General features: G+C 44.5%; 1 protein-coding gene across 1 annotated transcript in view; it reads right to left on the bottom strand.

Moving 5' to 3' along the window:
- The window catches only part of GPC3 (glypican 3), a 149,514-nt gene that overhangs the window by 120,255 nt on the left and 8,310 nt on the right, over positions 1-20,949 (bottom strand). The window contains exon 2 of the mRNA XM_065846453.2: positions 19,870-20,031. Coding sequence (XP_065702525.1) covers positions 19,870-20,031 — 162 coding nt within the window. The remainder of the gene's footprint in view (positions 1-19,869; positions 20,032-20,949) is intronic.

Consider the following 20,949-nt stretch of genomic DNA (forward strand, 5'->3'; position numbering starts at 1 on the left):
AATATACACAAGATGTCCTGATGCTGTGAAACACCAGCAGCAGTGGATGGATGACTGATGCCTACCCCACCACTCTGGAAAACAAGCAGCTCCCCATTACCTACAGCTCATTCTTCTACTGTGTCCACTGGAGATAACTGCACAGGATCTTCACATCCAGCCCAAGGGGACACACCAGACCAACCCTGGTCTCGTCCCTGACTGACGGCCAGCCCCACAGCTCCTCTCGCCTGGTGCTGAGGCTCCCAGCAGCCCATTTTGGAGCCCCCAGTCCCAACTGCAGCTCTTCGTACTTTCTTTCCGAACTGCTGCAGGGTAGAGGTTTTTGGCAAGTCCCCAACTCACCCCATGCCTCCACCACCTGCACTTCTGCCCCCAAAAGTAATGCGGTTGGCCATGTGCCGCTCCGGACTGAAACCCTCTAAAAGAGTTTCAGACCAGCCCTTGTGCAGCTGGATGCTCTCTGTTACTGGGCTTCACGAGGCAGCTGGAAAATCCACAATTTTCATGTCTTTGCCCAGCCCCTTTCCATTACACATAACCAGTTGCGCAGCTGCATGTAAAAGCAACACTGGGCACTTTAGGAGCACTCACCTCCCCGGGTTTCCAGCCCCCCACCAGTGATAACCAGCTCCTGTTTACTGAGCTGGTCTCTTAATCCGATTCAATTCTCCATCCACACTGCACTTCCTAACACCCCTCAATCTGCTACACCACCTTGCTTGTTAAATTGCTATTAAGTGATTAAAACAATATCCTTGTCTACTCCCCAGGCACCACAAAGATGTGTTAAACCGCTTTTTAAAATTTTAATTATTTAGCTATTGCAACCATATTACACAACCCTTATTGTAATCATTCGTTAAGCTTTGGTTTTAAATATTTAGCAGGCCTCTGCAACAGCAATAATGTTATATTCAAGTCTGTGAAGTTCATTAAACAGCACGAAGGAGGACATACAATTACACAGGGACAGGTCGGTACAAGATGCCTTGCTGCTGAAGTTGTGCAGAAGGACAATGTAGATGGTAGAAAAGCAGTCAATGCGACCACAGAAAGACACTTGCAGCCCATTGCCAAGGGGCAGCCGGTGCCTCCAGCAGAGGTTGGAGGCCAGGACGTGTCCCTCGCTGCTGGCAGGGCTGCATAAGCTGCAGACCGCCTCCTCAGATGGAGAAATCAGGACACATCCTGCAAAACCAGTGACCCAACAGCACTGTACACCTACATCTGCCAGACAGCAAATATTTCAGTTCTGTGACTAAAGGAACAGACCTTCTGCTATGAAAACACTCCGGTAGGAACAAGGCATATTCCCTCTAATGGAGTAAAAGCTGCCTGCAAAAGCAGCCTGGTTAGGAGCAAGGCCAGTGGTGCACAAATAAAACTACACTTCCATTTTTCACAGCTGTAGTGACTACATCTCAGTCAAGCTAGCCCAAACCGCCTCCATGCAGAGGACCTTTCAGCAGAACTGTTGTCACCGGCAAAGCTGCCAGAAGCGTTCAGTTGCACCTATACATGCCATTAATACACACAGTGTTGGTCAGCAACTACTACAGTCCCTATTACTCTACCCTGCTGTAGTCAATGAACAGCTACCATCTCCTCTGAGCAAGACCGACCCTGATAACATTACAGGAGGCAGAGGAAGCAAAACCTCCAGATGGACTCGTGCAGCAGCAAGTACTGAAAAAAGAAGTCAGATGGCTGAAAGCAGATGTAGCGCCCAACTGTTCCTCTTTACCTCTTACAGCCGGGCAACGGGGATCTGACAAGCGCACATGCTGTAAGGTCCTGGGCAGGAAACCATTCCTGCACGGCATCCTCTGCATGCTTTTAAACTTCAGAGCAATACACACCATGAAAGAGAGATGGACACTTCCATGCAGTGCTACATTACAGTAAGGGAGGATTCAGCCAAATAAAACAGCCACCCCTATGCTACAGGGCTTTAAAAGCTTATTAAAAACCTGACATAATATTCTGCAAGACAGTAGCATAATGCATAAAAAAATAGGATTATGTTGCAACTGCATTTTGAAAGAGCAACCATAACTTAGCCTAAAATGTCATTACTAGTAGCAAAATAGACCAAGGACACTTCATTTTATGCCATCAAGCATTTCAAAGTATCTGGGTGACACCACTGTACTAAATAACAGACTACTCACTTTCCCATATAATTTTTTTAATAGGCAGATGAAAACGTTAGAAAGACAAAAGGGAGATTTTATATTCTTATCATTTACATTTTATCTATATTAACAATCAGAAGCATCATAAGCAGTGAAAGAACTGTTGTCAAATATCATTTTAATGACATGCATCCTTTTAAGTGTATCCAGTGTTCCTCATATCATTAGAAGCAGGGGAAAATTTAATAGAATACTAATGGCCAAGCAAACTCCGATTAGAATAATTATTCCTTTTTTCTGTTCATGTTATCAGCCCATGTTCTAGCTCCATTTCTTTTTGAAGACCGTTTGAAGAAATAAAACAGAAATTTGAATAAGCTGGCTGACTACTTGATTTTCTTCCATGCCCCACTGCAGCTGAAGGGCTATCAGAGATAGGGACAAAGCTACTTATTTCTAGGTCTTCAGGTTCTTCCTTCCCACCTTTTTTTGCTGTGATGCTGAGACCACAGCTCCTCACACACTCATCATTACACCTGTTTCTTTGCACCCCTTTTTTGTTCCCTACTCAACTGCTGTCACTTGTTTTACACTTAGACTGCAAACCCCTAAGAGAAACGATCAGACACAACAGCACCATTTAGCTAGGGCTGGGTACAAACAGCTGTATATTTATAACCCAATATACATCACTGCCATGCAGGTGGACATGTAGCCCCTAATTCTAGATATTAGCAAGAACCTACATTATCATCTCCCTATTCCAAAATGGAGGTTCCCTGGTGAGTCCTTCCTTTTGAAGGACAAAAGGAAAATCAACACTCAAAAGGACTGAAAGGATCAAGAGGACAGCCCCTCAGTGTTCTGCCTCCCCTTGTACTTTTTACTAAACTAGTTCTTCAAAAGCTTTTAAGAAGCACACACACATAAGCACAAACCCCAGCTATTTTTCCCCACCTGTACCTTCACACGCTCCCCAGAGCAGGACACAAGGATCACAATGTGTTCTGCTGTACCCGCTGTATCTGTGCATCATCAGGAAACAGAAAATGCCACCGAAGAGCAGAGAAAGTCATAGTCCGTTAACTGTAATTAGAGGAATGACTGATTTATGAAGCAGATAAACTTGGGTGTATAAATTAGCTCTATACTGTAAGTGCACAGAAGGTAATGCCTTCTGAAGAGTTTACATCGCTCCCTGATAATCAACGTTTAATTAGAGAATCTGCACTAAGGTAAAAAGATCTATCTAATGCTACTGCTGTCCTTCCGCCATCTCAACCAGGCCCCCTGCATTAGTGGCTTTGTCCTCTGACAAAAGCCCACTGCAAAGGTGGAAGTGCCAACATAATTAATTTTTCAGCAAAAGCCAAGTTGTTGTTTTCTGTGAAACATTTTACACTTCAGAAAACGTCATAAATGTCAGAGTACATAAGCAGAAACAAAATCAGAGGTCTGCTTCTCTATTAATACTGCATGACCTCCTCAACCATCTCACTCTGGGAGAGGGAGACAGGGCACGCCACGGAGAGCGGAGGGGAGGGGGCCAGGGAGCTAAAAGTAGTATTAGCCACCGGCAGGTTAGAACAGCAAACTAGTTTCAAATTATAGGGAGCACAGAACCAAGTGCCTCTGCCTTAGGAGTGGGCTGAAAAGTTGGATGATCTTCTGGAGAAGGGGCACTCAAGGCCTGGAGGAGAGCAGGGAGGCAACACTTGATCCTCAGTTCCCAGTCAGTCTTAAATTCTTCCTCCAACTCCTCTGCATGAAGAGGTGGCAACACAAAATTATAATTGTCTATAGAGGGGATGGGAGAAAAGCACCATGTTGACCTCACCTGTCTCTTAGAGGGATCCCTTAAGCCTTCCTAAAGTGCATCAGCCAAGACAAGGCAGGAGGTCTTCAGAAATAACACAGAGGAGTCCATTTGCTGTCCTCTTTTACCCTTGAGCTTAGCTGCCACTGTTTTACTGTGACCCCAGCTCTCCAATATATGCACAAACGCTCTTCCTGGAGCCCTCAAATATATCACAGTGAGTTACTTTAAGACTCCTATGAAAACACAACAAGAGATACATGTTTCCACAGAACAGCCTTGGCAAAAGGATCAGACACAATGGGCATTGGCCATGGAAGACACCAACCCCACTTCCACGGGAGTTTACAGCCCTAAAGATCTAAGCGCTCAGGTCACCACCCAACTTCATCATTTTGTTGAGTTAACAGCTGATTTTAGTACCAAAACCTGGTATTAAAGGGGCAGAGGAGCTCCAACCGAGAATAACTCAAAAGCAGAGTTTGGTACAACTTAAAAAGGAAGCTTTGCTCCAGCCTGCTGGTGTTCTTCCCACTTTTTATTGCCTGTGAACCATGATCAGCAACGTTACTCTCAGAATTTAGCAGTGCTTTGCCCACAAAAAGGTGACATCAGGCTCAACTTGGGCTACTGCACCATCTTCTCCACAGCCCACCACCTAAAACAGGCTCAACTCTTGCTACAGATAAAATTGCATCTTTTTCTTCTTTTGTTCCGTTTCTCCTCCTCTGAGCACATTAAGGAACTCTGAACATTTTTCTGGCACATTTGTAGCGTTTACAGTCAAGTCTTTGTACAGGTGATCATTTCTCAGCCCATAAACTAAGTTCTCTTGCTGGATTAGTCTCCAGAGAGTTTAAAAACTGATATCAAAATGCTTTCCATGCAAGAACATCCACATATGCTTTAACTTGCTCACACCAACTCCTGCAGCACTGCAAACGTGAATAAAAAAAGGCATAGCTGTTTACAGGATCAGAGCGAAAACTTCTCATTATGAATGCATCAGTGAAACAGTAACAAACTCAAATTTATGAAAGATTTGTTTATTAACAAAAATTTGTTATGCTCATCTGTTACAAAGATGGGTTACAGAAGGAGTAAAACAGAGACGTGGACACCTGAGCAGGTTTGCATGGCCCCAACAGGTCCTGCTCCTGCAGATCTGGCTGCAAGGTGACACGTTCCTAACATCATAGATATAGATGATAAAAAGCGCTCTCAATATTCTGCGAGTAAATTCACTTTAGCTACAGCTTTTGAGTCCCATCCAAGCCTCTGAATGACTGATCACGCTTCAGAACAGCACAATATCTTTCTGTCACGGACATACAGATTAAATATTATAACTGATGATAGGCAGAGCTGGTAGCCCTGCATATTACAGTTGCCTAATGAGTCTCATCTTTAGACCCTATTCCTACTTACCTATAACTTTGCCAAGCTCTAACCATCTGGACTGCAACTTCACATGCCTTTTGTCTGCCTCAGGCAAATTTTTATTTCAGCAAACATGGTTTGACTGCTTCTAAGAACAAGAACAAGGCAAAGGAGAAAGATTTTTTTATGTCTACAGTAAAAAAATGCTGCTGACCTTTTCTTTAATTAGCTAAAGCATTTCCCAGACTTTGAAACAGAACTCAGCTTTTTACAGGCTTCCATGAAAGTCTGTATAAACATAAACTTCTGTCACAGTTTTTGGGTGTGGTGGAGCTCAGGGTTTTTTGCTGTGTCTGCAAGAACGGACCCAGATCCAACTCACTTGTGCACTGAGGGGAGGAGGTAAAAACAAGAGTTGAATTTTTGTTTGTTTTCAACCTTGAAACCACCTGCGTTTTGAAAGATAGCCCAAGTTTTGGTGCATTATTACTCCTTTTTATTAACTTAAAGGCAAAGTTGAAGTACTTGGAAGCTGGACACTGCTCCTCCAGCTCCTTAAGTCAAAAGGTGTGGGGTATACAAAGCCAGCATTAACCAAAGAGGTTGTATCCAAACCGAAGACCACCTTCTTGAATATATATTGCTACACTGCAGCAAACACAATCAAAAAAGGTCTTAATTCAGCTTCTTCTGAATTTCATTTGTTCTGTCTGTGGAAGCAATGTGCTACTACTCAGCCTAGGACATCATGAAACAGCATGAAAATGAAGTATTCACACGCAATTGAAAATTTTGAAGAATTCTGTCCATAAGTGTAATTTGGAAGTATTAAGAACCAGGCATCAAACAGCAAGGAGAAAGAAAATGGCTCACTAAGGGATATTGAGTCAGTGCCCTTACACAACAGAATAAGGTTGTGGAAAAACACACATGATGCTATGACTTAAAGCTGTATTCTAATGCACTGGACACAATAAACCAAGTTGAGGTTGCAGGGATTGCTTGGCTTGTTCATAACTTTCATAAACTTTTCACCCTCGATAATGTTCTTCTGATGTAGTTTTCTGAAAGAAAAAGAAATGGCAATATAGCTGTTGATGTGAGACAAATCCAGGAGAATCAATGTGCATCTGAAGAGGTTACTTTCTCTCAGCTCTGTATCTTGAAGACGCATTTCAGGATCAAATATTTACTTGCTAGCGAGCCTAATTATTTTTCATACCTATGTCACGGTGAAGCATCACAAGCTAAAGAAATAAATGGTTTTCAACCTCTTGCCAGTTCAAAGACTGCCTTCTCATTTGATGTGAAGCATTTGCTTTTATTTAATACTAATAATGCAGTGCACTTTACAGAGCATCTTCAAGGCAAAAATCTATGCAATCTAGTAAAAAAAAAATATTATACTGTCCATTAGTTCAAGAAGTAGATTATGAACCACATCCCTTAGAAAATGAACCATTTCCTCAAATGTCAAATGCCCTGCTTATTCTTCACTGGTAGCAAAACATGATGCACAGGGTTACTAATATAATTTCCAGGCTGTTATCTAAACAAACAGTCTATGAACAAAGCAAGAGAGGGGGAAGACACAGCTTATCACCTCCGGCTTTAAAGCTGCTGCAAATTCCAACACGCAAGTGTCATCTCTCAGCAAACACAGATGAGAAGAGCTACTCTGTATGGAAACACACCTTTAATCTTTCTTCAGAAATCACAAAGTTCATTCCCAAGGACAACGAAGACTACATCAGCACAAGTGCTCTTCAAGGCAGACTTTCCTCCCCCGTTTCAAGACTACCCATTTAAACAGCAGGCACTTTCTTCATTTATTACAACACTGATCACACAACTTGCAGTAAGCGCGTGACCTCCTGGTCACTGCAATCCGTGCTTTCCCCCTCATGCCAGGAGATGGAAAATGCATGTATCTCAGCCTCATCTCAGGTCCCAGCCCCAGGGAGAGCTGCCGTAGGAACCCAGCACAGCTGGGCAGATGTGAACCTGTATGTGTTTTAGCCCCGGACAGCAACTAGGACCACATGGCCACTCACTCACATCCTCAGAGGGCTGAGGAGAAATGGGAAAACAAAAGGTAAAACTTAAGTTTTAGGATAAAAACAGTTTAATAGAACTGCAAAAGGGAAAAGATAAATAATAAAACACAGTGAAGGAATATGCAAGGTGAGGCATACACAACGCAATCACTCATTGACCCGAAAAAAAAAAACCAATGCCCAGCCTGCTCTCCAGCAGTGACTGCAAGCACCGGTCCCATACAGCCGATCCTGGGACAGCAGAGACCCCAGACCACAATTTGTGCTCTAACACCATTGTGCCAAATGTTCCAAGACCAAAACAACAGACAGCAGTGATCCCTCCCCTGGCCAGTTACCCCAGTTTTATACTGAGCATGAGGCCATATGGTATCCAACACCCCTTTGTCCAGTTTGGGCCAGCTGTCCTGGCTGTATCCCCTCCCAGGTTCCTGCAACAATTAACTCTATCCCAGCCAAACCCAGGATATTCTCAGCCTTCTGTGAAAATTTACTCCATCCCAGCTGAACCAACACACTACAGCAAACCAGGAGCAGTGGGCAGTTCGTATACACACCAAACACCTGCAGCGCTTCCAGGCATTCAGTCTCCAGCACAACTCACAGTATCACCCCACCATCCTCTTCCTCTTGTCCCCCCGGTTTCTACAGAAGGTAAAGCTCCACACACAGCTCACCAAGCAGCCACACCACCCTCCTGCAGGGCCACAGGCAAGAGTCACCATCCCTTCCCCTAATCTCACCTAAAACTAGCTCGCTGCCTAATCCTGGGACAGCCTCGGGTCAGTCTCAGTGTATCGCGGGTGCGTTTTTGCAGAGCTGACTGTGGTGCCCCACACACAAGAACCACACTGCACACAGCCCGAGGGTCAAACATTAACCTCTCCAACCAGCACGCACAGCTCTTCTGCAAAGACAGGGAGGACCATCATTTATCACCGTGTCCTCCACAAGAGGCCGAGCAGAAGACTGCTGCCCAGCACTGGGATTTTGCTGTTCTGTCAGCTAAAAAAAAAAAGAAATAGTGTGTCTTCTCAACATTTCTTACTGAGGCACTGACAGCAGGAGCCAGCTCCTTGTAGTAAACATTTCAGTTCTAAGAAGTGCTGTGCAAGAGATTCAGCATTCTCCTGGTCATTTTTCTCTTTAGACAGGACTGTATATTTAATTTTTTTTTAATGTGTTTTCTACACAAGAGGAGGCTCCGCTGCAGAACCATTCACCAGCTGTGCATCCCAGCCCTGCTTCCACCCAGCCAAGGGGGACAATGCATTACACCACGCACGAAAATCCTTCTCAGGCCATCTCAAAGACCTCCATCCAGCTCTCACTAAGTACACAGCCATTCCCAAAGGTTTCATCAGAAGGCTCATCACGGCTGTGCAGCCAGACATCAGAGACCGAGCACTCCCCTGACAAAATGACAGCATGAATAACAATTTTAAAAGCCTCGTCCAGAGGGAAATTGTGCACCTAAATGAGCCAGTGAAGATTTCTCTTGTACAAACCATAGTTCTCACCCTGCCGTGATCTGGGCTGGCATTCTCAGCTGAAGGACCAGGGATACTATTTTCTTCCATTTAAAGAACTTTCTGGATTTATGAGCCAATATTTAAGAACAGTTGATACAGCCCACTTAGATGGGAGACTCATGCCGATTGAAATCATTTTGTAATTAAAAAACAGTAAAAGCATGTGTGTCATTTCAATATAATTCCTCAGAAATTCAGTAGCAATTTGATTTTTTTTAATGAGACAGATTCAAGGAAATGCATTGATCTGATTAGCCCTCACATTCTTTCCTCCCCTTTTAGTGTAAGCCAATCTCCTCACATGGATTACTAGGCCTATTTAATTTCCTTTCCCTAAAAAAAAGAACATCATTTTTCTCTGCAATCATAATAGGAACTTGACTAATACAAATAAGCTGCACTACTGCAATCTGTTACCCACCAATTTCCTTCAAAAAGAATGAATTCCAAAGCTGTGAGCTGTAATCCTAGAGGCAGCCTTGCTGTTCTCTACTGCTTTTAAAATTGCTTCTTTATGACATTCAATCATAGATTTTCTGACTTTAAGATGACAAATTTGGGAAGAAGTAATCAGCAACAGAATTCATTTACAATTGATCTACACTGCTGTTTGTTTTGCCTTGTCTCAGAGGGTTGGTTTTTTAATTGTCACTTTCTAACCAACAGGTTTGTGAGGTTTCTCTCCAAGTACACTTTCAGATTATTTTTTTCCCAATTAAGATTTAAAAAAAAAATATTAGCAGATTAAATATGCAGTGCTTCCTACATTTCATTTGTTATAGGAGGTGCATTGATTCCTACATATATTACTTCATGGAAATGTATTTACTTTCACACGTGAGAGTTTTCACCCATCCCCTGTGCAGCCCCAGCTGCCACACGCAAACCCAGCTGTCCGACTCTGACCCACCAGTGTCACACAGGACAAATGGGCCTGATCCAGCATCACATCAAAGCCACACCAAGAAAGCCAGCTGGTGGGCACACTGCAACAATTAGGTTCAGTCTAACTACTGCTAAATCCAGCATCAAAAGTTAATTAGCTCATCGCATAAATACACTCTGAAGTATTTTCCCCGTGCCTTTTCAGCATAAGGTCTGAGCATGCCAAGGTATCGCCATCCCGCCAATGCCACTTCCAGGCACTACGGCAGAGGGAAGGGAGGGAAAAAAGTTACCACATTGGTCACCAGCTTCTGTTTTGTAGCAGTTTTGAACTGATCTACAATGCAAAGCAGAGCTGAAAACACTGTCAGGCGTGCTGCAACCAACTCCTGCATTCACCGTGTGGCGACAGGAATTGATCTTGAGTCCAGCCCTCCACCCACGCACCGCCAGCACACAGGTTGCACCAGAGCAGTGATCAGCTACGGTGTCATTGAGACTTCTGGATCAAGATTAAGAGCAAAAATATCTTCCCTTTGTGAGAAGAAAAACCTGTTAGGCCAATGTTTATCAGAAAGCCAGAAGCGTTTAATCTTCTTATTGGCTTAAAAAAAAGAAAAAAAACACCACCACAATGAGTGCAACTGAGCCAGACAGTAACTATTACATTGCTATTTTCAGCTGAGGAGAGGATTTGCAACCCTGGGCACCAGTGAGACAAATGCCATCCCTTCCCCAGGCAGAAAAGCAGACCTCTTGGCACACTCTGCTTGGTAGAGCAGAGAAAGGACCACCACAGGGACATCACCTCTCCAGGTCCACCGAGTACCCACCAATAACCCGTAAAGCAAGAGATGATCCAAGAAGCTCCCAAAACAAAACCTACCTCAGAGAAACAGTGTCCATGCAGCAAGCAATGGGGTCACCCTGAAGCAATGTCCAACACAGCAGCAACGAGGTCACCCCAGCGCAATGGTGCCGCATCTCACAGTACGGACACCTCCACTCTGAGGGCTGCAAGTGGACACAGCACCAGGTACAGCATCCCAGTGTGACTGCATGGAAGGGTTTTCCAGGTAGCACCTCCCCAGGCACATCGGTCTGAACGGGAAGTAGTCCAGCCTGCAACCCCTTCACAGCAGCAGGAGGAAAACCTAAACCCAAACACTTAGATACTGTTGCCACAGAAACAAAACAACAGGGAAGATCCCACATCCCTCAGCATCACTCCCCCACCCATGCTAGATGCGTTTATTTTCTAACAAGCAGTCTGTTTTATGAATTTGCCATGCTCACTTCTTTGCTGCTCTTGATACTGCAAAGAATGCAGAAAGGCCTGACTCTTCTGGGCTGGAGGAATAAAGCTAATTTCAACCTACTGCAGTTGAGTAGTGAAAAACTAGACCAAGGCACTCCTTTAGATTTTAGAAAGTTTTAAGGATAAAGCCCAAAGCTTGAAAACTGGATTGTCGGTGCATCCAGTGTGTGCAAAAGCCATGGGCTTCTACATACCAGGCAATCCAAGAGGCACTGCCAGCTGTACACGTTCATGTAGAAAGTTCTCATCTGCCCTCACTATTTGAGTGGTGTTTTTCACAGATTAATATACTTTCACAGTAAAATGAAAGATTATAAATTGCTAAAATTGATTTTGCATCAGTGGTGAAGTAACAAAGAGTGAGTAACACACCTGAGGTGACCCAGTCTGCTCGAGAGAACGTGAAACCACAGCGTATGGACAGTTTAATTGGCTCAGCAAGAGTTCATTCCCCTCAGATGAAATGCACCATTGGCCATTTTATCGCTATGTCTTATTGCTGCTTTAAAAGTCAAGCAGATGACAATCTAGCAAAAAGTCTTCTTTACAGAGACAGTCCCTGTCCTTATTGATACGTGCTGGCTTCTTCCCTCCTTTCCTCCCCAGCAAATTCAAACCAGCTTGTTTGCATTTTAAACACTTCGCACAATGGGAACACCTCTATTTATCCTTTTAGGCCAAGAGATGGAAAATGCTGCCATGCCCATTTCTGTACTGGAATTACAAAGCAGAAAAACATTTTTCAATGGCATCAAGCAGTTCTATAAATACCACATTCAAGGGTAACATGCCATTTATATCATCCTGCTACAAGCTAGGAAGATGTAATTTGACTGCTTTATAGCATTAGGAGGCATTTTAAGAATGTTAGTACTTGAACTATCAAAAGATGACAACTTGCAGCTCAAAAGGTAATTACAAAAAAACAGCTCACCTGTAGAAGCAGAAGACTTGGAGGGAGACAGGAGCCCTGGCTCCCTGGTTATCTCACAGTTCACATTCTGATGGGGCACACAGGCAGAAGATCATGTTTTGCTAGCACGGATTTAGAGCAGAAGGGACAGAGGGAGCAGCACCCATAGCCAATGCCTCCCTACAGCCCTTGGAAGCAGGGAAGCACCACCCTGGTTTCATCTGGGATAGAGTTAATTTTCTTCATAGTAGCTGGCATAGTGCTGTGTTTTAGATTCAGAATGCGAATAATGTTGATGATAGTACACTGATGGTTTAGTGGTTGCTAAGTAGTCAAGGACTTTCCAGTTTCTCACGCTGTGCCAGCTGCACAAGAAGCTGGGAGGGGGCACAGCTGGGACAGTTGACCAAAACCGGCCGAAGTGATATTCCATACCATACAATATCATGCTCAGTATATAATTTGGGGGAAGTTGCTCAGGAATGGGTTGAGCCTCAACCCCTGGGTGGTGAGTAGTTGCGTTCTGCATCACTCATTTTATATATTCTTTTATCATTGTTATTATAATTTCTCATTCTGCCCTATTAAACTGTCTTAACCCACAAGGTTTACCTTTTTTCCCCCAATTCTCTCCCCCTCCTGCCGGGAGGTCAAGGGGGTGAATGAATGGCTGTTAAACCAAAACACCCTTTCACAGCAGAAAAGCAGTAGCAGATCTGGCAGGGGACAGTATCCCGGTAGCCAAAGGAAGGCTCACGGGTACCCAGGAATTCTTCCACACATTCTGAATTGGGGACCATTAAGCCCGGACGCTAAGTGCAATGTTTAAAACCTGCTGAAGCAGCATGTAGGAAGTTACAAAAAGCCCCCCTTTAACCTCCAAGCCTCATTTCACTGATGAGGGGAAGGGCATCAGCATTATTTAATTGCAAGGGAAAGAATAAAAGAGGCAGGACACAGGGAAGGGATCTCAACTGCGCACAATTCCCTACAGATGCACCCTTCAAGCCATGAATACCCCAAAAGCAGGGACCACAGGCTGGGAACATCCTCCACACACACTTCACTCCTCCACAGGTGTGCTGGAGGGTCACCGCTGGCTGCCAGACCCCTGCAAAGGGCACAATGCAGCCTCATCCTGCAGCGCTCAGCTTACGGACACCCAGCATGGGGACCCAGAGAGGCCCTGTCCACATGGAAACACAGATGGGAGCGTAAGAGGCCACTGATGTGCGTGCTGAGCCATCCTTCAGCTGCAAGGGCTGGGCAGAGCTGTCCGAGATGTGCCTGGAGTTCTGGAAGATGACGGGAAATGCAAGCACTCTGGTATAGGCTGAAGCAGAGGAGGGAGAATCGTTCCCAGACAAGAGGAGAGCCCCACATCCCGGGCTCAGCACCACGAGGAGCACCAAAAGGTTCCTCCTGGGAGCAGCCCCATCCAGCACAGCCAGAGCCTGGGGAGCTGCGTGCCAGCACCATCCTGGCACTGATACGTCAGGCAGCGAGAGGAAGAAAGAAAAGCAAAACCAAACAGCTTTCAAAATCTCCCTTCCTGGCAGCGTGCACTGTCATGCAATACTTCCAAACCCATGGTTTATGCGGCTCAGGAGGGCAGTTTCATGGCCTAACTCCTGCCTGATGGATTTTACAATTTGTTAAAGAAACTCATCAATCCTCAGCAGTCATTTTTAATGCCCAGAGCCTCCACAAACTCCTGCATTTTGCTGATCCCCCAATTCCAAATCATTTGAAACTGCTGCTACTATTACAGCTCTGCTCCTAAAGCTAAGCATTATGGCACACACCAGACTTCCAGCTTCGTATGCTAGTGTAATAAACAGATTAACTGTGATTTATGAACAATAAGTTCTGGTTATTTGAAAGGAAACATTACCTCCCTAGACCAATTCTGACAACCAGAGATCTCTCATCACGCAGACAGCTCTTTCCACCTACCTGTAATCATCGGTTTAGAACATCATTATCAACCTGGGAAACACATCGCCACAGTTTTCCAGTACAAACTTTGTGTATCCAAAGCACCTGCAGGAACCACTGCCAAAGGCAGAATATAGGCCTGAATTGACCCAGTGAAACAATTCCTATTTTAAATACACATTAATTAAAAAAAAAAAAATACAACAACAACAAAACAAGAAGCTTTCAGAGAGAACTGCTGCTCTGGAGCTAGGTGGATCAGAGAAGGATACAGAGAGACTTGGGTTAGCAGAGCACTAATTAGGCATAGGAATTACAAGATGATACAGAGATTTATTTGTGGTGCTTATTTACTCTAATTAGAATTCTGATATTCTGTTCCAAAAACGAATTCATTCTTTGAGTCCACTCTGAAATGACAGCTTAATATTTTACGGGCCCACAAGCAAGAGTTCACATTTTCACATGCACTTTTCACAACACACCTGCAGGTGTTAAACTGACCACTCCACTTATATCACATTTGACTACTGCTAAGTTGTTGGGCTTTTTTTTGCGTTTTTTTTTTGTTTGTTTTTTACATTTATTTGGTTAACCATAATCACTTTTCTCCTGCATAGAAAAGCTGTGCAAGAAGCTAACGCCAAAGTCCCCAGAAGCACAGTGCTAAAGCCTGTCCACCAAGGCTCTTCCTACTGCTGATACCTGAAAGACTCTTCTGCATTGTCAGACTTAATTGGCTTAACAACACTGGAGTATTAAGCTATTCCAAACAATAAGACACAAGCTCTGCTGGGCAGCGCTGGTATCAGTGGACTCTTCTCAGTGATTAACGTGCAATAGCTCCCACCACGCAGCCCATCTCATCTAATTGATGCTGCGTGCATCTCGGATTTACTCATGCAAGGCATAATTAGTAAAGATAGAACTTTTTCTACACTTAAACCTCTTTAATAGAATAAAAGAAATTTCAGCTCCCTCACCTTGACTCTAAAGTAGTAACAGCAGCTTGTGAAAAATGAAAAGCCTTGAAGGATTCAGAGTAAGAAACTTGGAGAGACAATCACTGATCTTTTATCTTCTAGACTTCAAGCAGAATCAAGTTCTTCAAAGAAAACCCAATAAAGCCCAGACATTTTCATCATAACAAAATAAATAATTCAGTCATACTTTAGAGGACTCCGACATTAGGATTGGCTATTTGATATATTTGTGGCTTAGGTGCCTCTAAACTGATTAAAGATAACCTGATAGAAGCTTGCAATGTCAAAACTGCCTTCGTTCCTGACAGATATGAATGGATAGTGTAAATAACTATAAATAACAAAAATGGCTTCATTTATGCCTAATGGGGGATTTACAGCCTTCAGAGCCGCCCAGTAGGACTAAGAGTTACAGCTCTGCCTTCATCCTACCGCAGCACACAAGAGGAGATGAACCAACATCCTCCACACACCGCCTGCTCTGCCAGAACCACCGCGGGCTCAGCTCCAGAGGGAATAAAAAACATAATTCTCCTACGAATACAAGAATATCATACACATACAAGCAGGTTTATCTGTAATGATTTATAACTGTCTTTCTAGAAATTACACCAATACACACATCCCAAAAGCTCCTCAAATCTCCATAGCCCCTGCAAGCTCCCACTAGGTACCTAACAGAGCTCCTTCAGACTTCCAGCTGCCATTTGCAGAAGGTTAAATGCCATTGCCTTTGAGATGAAACAGATCAGCTCTGAATTTTAAGCCCACAGGCTTTCACTAAGGGGGATTCCACTGCAGCACCCAGCCAATTTTCCAGTTCAGGTAATTGCACTCCTGCCTTCCCAACATCCCCCACACTTCCAGCCAAGTCCCAGCAGCTCTGCAGCCCCGCGGCACCTCGTGAGAAACGAGTGGAAGCAATCTCTGCGCCCACGCAGGCAGTGGGCTGGCTAGATTCAGGGTCAGAAACAGGTATACAGCATATCTCAAGATTTACACCACCGCTGCTCCACTCCAGCAGCCTGTCCATCACTGCAAGGAGGCGGCAGAGCAGCCAGACACATCCCGACAGCTCAGCCTCTGCACCACGCACAGAGCGGCTCCTGGATGTGACTCATGTCGACAGCCGGGGCTGCAGAAGGGCAGCGCAAGATCCTGCTCATCACTTCTTTGAGCAATCACTGAAAGTAATGAAAGCAACTTTCTCCACAAACACATTGCATTACAGTAGTCAGTTCTCCCATGCCTGTGCTTCATGCTTGCTGGAGGAGGAAGATTACCAGCAACGCCTACATAAAGCAATAGGTGCAGAGGCTTCTCTTCAATCGGAGGGTCCTTCTGCCCTTCCCCCTTTTATAAAGTACCTTTTCACTTGGACAAAGAACTAGGAGTGTAACATGGAGAGCTGTATCTGAGCGGCTGCTATAGCTTTCATTTTCTATTATTTACAGTGCAATACAGTCAATATGCAAGACAAGAAATTAAGTGATCACTCAAAAGAAAATTCCCACACTTGAGAAGCAGGAGGGATCACACTGAGGAACATGCACACAATCCAACCCCAGGGAACAGGGGGGGGGGGGAAAAAAAGAGATAAAAAATCCCCCACACAAGAATAACCCTGGTATTTTCCTGTTCAAGTTTACCTTTCACAAAGCTGAAACATTCACAGATTCAGATGTAATATTTAGGAAATCAGTAGGGTCTGTCGAGAGCTTTTCCTGTTATTTTAATAGAAAAACATTAGGTGGTTGCAGGGCCAGAAAAACCCCACCAAACAGCCAAAATCTAAGGTTGAGATAAAGCAAAGTGTAGGCAGGGCTCTCGCAGTTTGCCACAGCAGGTTAGTTGCACTAAGTCACTAGTTAATTTGGATGAGAACTTCAGAGCAATTTAGAACTGCACAGCCGTCAGCTGAGAACCTGAACTGAGAAGTGCACATACAGGCAGATACCAGCACAGTTATACTGCATGAAAACAGAAAACCTGTCCCAAAGAAATCCTAGAGTAAGATTTAACTGCAGCCAAGGCAGCTACAATCCATTTTAACACTGTCAAGCGCAGCAAGTTTCCAAAGGATTATATCACTACTTAAATCATCTTCATAATTTCTAAAAATGCCTGTAAGATAAGACCAGGAGCTAATTGTACCATTTAAATTTAGCAAAGGGAGGATTTTTTTTTGTTGGGATTTTTCCTTCTTAACTGCAAGAAAGAAAAAGCCCAAGGGTCTAAAACTAATAATCTAATAAACTTTGCTAGGTGAACATTGTAACAGATAGGCCTGGATGAGATTTTCTGCAAATGCCAGACAATTTCCCTTGATCTTTATCAGTAGGGATGCCTCTCTAGCTTCAGCGGAAAGAAATTAAATTTGGTGCAAAATAATAACATCTGGGTGAGATTTTGTTTGTCAGACTAGCGGTCCCTTTAGATGCCAGGCTAAACTTATTAAAATTAACTCTGAAGGGTTTCACGCTTGTGTTTGTAATATGAGTGCTTAGGATGTGTTTCCATACCAACACACTACCCTGCTCTAGAGACTGGCACAATTACCCATCCTCAGCGCAGGATCCCCGGCAGACACTGGGAACAACCCGACACAAGACACACGGGCAGATCTTTCTCCCCAGCAGAGCTGGCGCTGCTTCAAGCTGTCCCACTCCTACGGTCCCAACTCCTGAAACCACAGGACATCTGTCCCCAGCTTCAAACAGAGCCACCACACAGCAGCAGGACCTGCAGGAGATGCTCAGGGACCACAGGAGCTCTGATGTCACAAGTGTCTCTTCCCTGAGCGCTCCAGCATCCCCCCTGTAGCTGAATCCCCCCTGCGATAGGCATCATACACCTCCATGCAATGGGCATCCCACATTCCCCAGCTGTGCCAGGGCAGCAGCAATTTTCCTGCAATCAGCTGCCCCAGCACACACCTTGGTGATATGGGATGAAGCCAAAAGCATACTGGTGGGGTTTGATGTGAGACATCACCTGCCAGCACCAGCTCTTTAGTGATGCCTAGAGGCAGAAGCCCATCTCCTACCATTAGCAGTGCCAAAAGACAAGAAATCAGACACCCACCATATGTTGGGTTCAAGCACAGTTTCTATAGCAGGACCAGCCTCTGGCACTGCAGCCAACAAAATACTCCTAAACAAGCAGCAATCAAAAAAAATCCACCTATATTTAAAAGTGTTCTTCTGCAGACTTTGAGACGAAACTTAAAGTACATTATATTCAAAGTTTAATAATCTGCCCTGGCAAGTACAAAACATTTAATATGAGGTAATTAAAGCAATGGTTCCAGCTAGGCATTCCTCTTCTACAATGGGATTGCAAAAGATCTTTAAAATTAGTCATGATCTTTTTTAATAACTGGCAGCAGTGAGCAATTCTTCAATTAAACACTTTTCTTCCCCACCGCAAAGAAGAATGGCAATTCAGCGTACCGAGGCTTTTCAGAGTAACATCAGCTCTGAAAGCCCTGCACAGGAAAAGCGCTCTCATGACCAGGATGGAAATCACACTTAAATAAAATAAAAATATCAAAACAAGTGATTTAACTCTGTCCAGAAGTGGCAGAAAGTTCGGAGCTAAAGCACCCGATTCTGCTATGCTGTGCACAACCTGCGGTAACACAGGGTGTCATTCCTACACACAACAGAAACTCTAACATTATAATGTCTTTGGCAAATGGTAGGGGAGGAGGTAGACACTATGCATTCCAGCCAGGTTATTCACCATCTCTGAAACTACTCCACATTTTCAATGCCTAGGAAACCAATCTCTCACAAGTTTCATTCCCATTCTGTTTAGCAGAATTGGAACTTAATGGTCACTGTATTAAGAAGCATTGGAAGAAAAAAAAAAAATGCACCGTTACCTCCTCAGCGATTTATTTGATCTCACATTGAGAAAAACAACACATTAGACTTCATCAGTCAGTTGTGGACCAGAACAGAGCTTTGCCATAATCTCACAGGCTTTAGGACTTGCTGTTAGCAAGGCATGAACAAAAATAAATCAATTATTCTGCAAAAATATCAGCATGAAGGAAAAAACTGCTTGATTGCTCATGCCTTCTTTTTTAAACATAGGCAAAAATGCCATTAATAGAGAACAATGGAACCTCAATAGGAGAGCACTCAAACAAGCAATCATTTCACTGCACATTACCATGGATGGAATAAGTTTTTCTTGTGTAAAAGTCCTAAAAAATTGATTGCAGATTTAAGTAATACAAACTGGTGTGTATCCACAGTAGAAATATACTTGTTAAAGACCAGTTTTGCTAAAAACGCAATACATCACATCATTAGAGAAGGAAGAGAGGGGCCACCAAACAGTGTGGCATCAGGGGTCACCAAGCACTCAGGCACCCTGGGCCAAGCAGAGCACGAGGGGCAGTGCCGGTGAACAAGGGGCCTCTACCCATCTTTATATGGAACAGCCACCTTTGTTTTGCGGTGGATCATAATAATCAATACACACATTTTAGTCAGGTGCCTACCAAGTGTTACACCAGCTTTGCAAGAAGATCACCTTGCTGCAACACGGGCTTTGGGACTGTTAGAATCAGACAAGACAGCACTTGCACAGATAGTTTAATTTGTGGAGAAGTGGGTTTTCATTTATTTTTAAAATTGCACTCGAAGATGTTTAGCCTTTAAATTTACATTTGCTTTTTCAGCTGCGGGAATATTTAGGACAAGCCCCGCTGAGCAGGCATATACAAAATCAGGTGTATTATTTATCGCAAATAACCATATGTAATATACACAAACATACGAAACCAAGTGAACAGAAAGCTTCCAACCACCTGCTCTTCTGATTGCCAGGCGCCGACGAAGAGGAGCAGAAGTGCCTCTTCCTCCCACTGCCTGCCTGGATCACCCACCATGCTCACCTTGGAAAACAGCAGCGTTCTGGATGACCAGGAACTTCAGCTCCATGCTGGCAGACTGCAGGAGCTGCTCCATGTTCAGGCGGGCTGTTGCCTGGTACTTCTCCTCCATCTTCCTCGAGCAGCAGGTGAAGCCCTTGGGGACACATACCTGCAGATCCAACCCTGGAGAGACACACAAGAAGGGCAGAAAATTTGCATTAGGATGTGGAATTGCTGGGAGTGGAGAAGAAACCAACTCCACATTGCTGCAATTACTATTTGGGCAAATTGATGACGTTTCTGGAATTTGTCCTGAGCAAGCGGCTTAGCCAAAGGAGAAGACTGATAAGGCAGAGACAGGATTGCTGAGCGATCACCCCCGAGAGCTGGTACGCACGCCTGCCAGCGCGCTGCTCGCTGCAGCTCCCACACGCTCCATCCACCGACGTGCCAGTGCCGAGCAATACGGAGCATCGCCCCGCCGTCTCCCGCCCGCATCCCCGGAGCATCGCCCCGCCGTCTCCCGCCTGCATCCCCGGAGCATCGCCCCGCCGTCCCCTGCCAGCACACCCGGAGCATCGCCCCGCCGTCCCCTGCCGGGACATCTGCAAAGAGCAGCAGGCAGTCAGAAGAGATGAAGCAGGAGATGGAAAAAGGAGCCAGGATATGAAGCTGTGGATTTACAATGAGTAGAGCAATGCGCGTAGCTCAGCGCACAAGCTATGTTTGTAATTTGCATGAAGATTTAAAACAACTTAAACCAAATAATAACTGTGTTATTTGCCTGGGATCTCCATCCTTTTGCATCTACAGCAATAACAGTAACAACAGGAGGGCACAACAATAACAATTTACCTTTTTTTTAGTGCAGACTTCTAAATAGCATACATCTCCTGAGTCCTCCCAGCAATTTCACCATCTCATCCTTCCTCCATTGCAACAGGGAAAGCCCAAGGCCCATCACTTCACTTGTGCCAGTCCCACTGCAGAGGGACAGGGCCTGAGGCCCTGAGCACTGCAAGGGACAAATTTTCAGCAGCAGACATGCGGCTGCAGGAATGCATGGGCAGCACCTCCACCCAGGCACCAGAATGGTAGAGA

This window comes from Patagioenas fasciata, chromosome 11, assembly GCF_037038585.1.
Source record: "Patagioenas fasciata isolate bPatFas1 chromosome 11, bPatFas1.hap1, whole genome shotgun sequence".
NCBI classification, from domain to species: Eukaryota; Metazoa; Chordata; class Aves; order Columbiformes; family Columbidae; genus Patagioenas; species Patagioenas fasciata.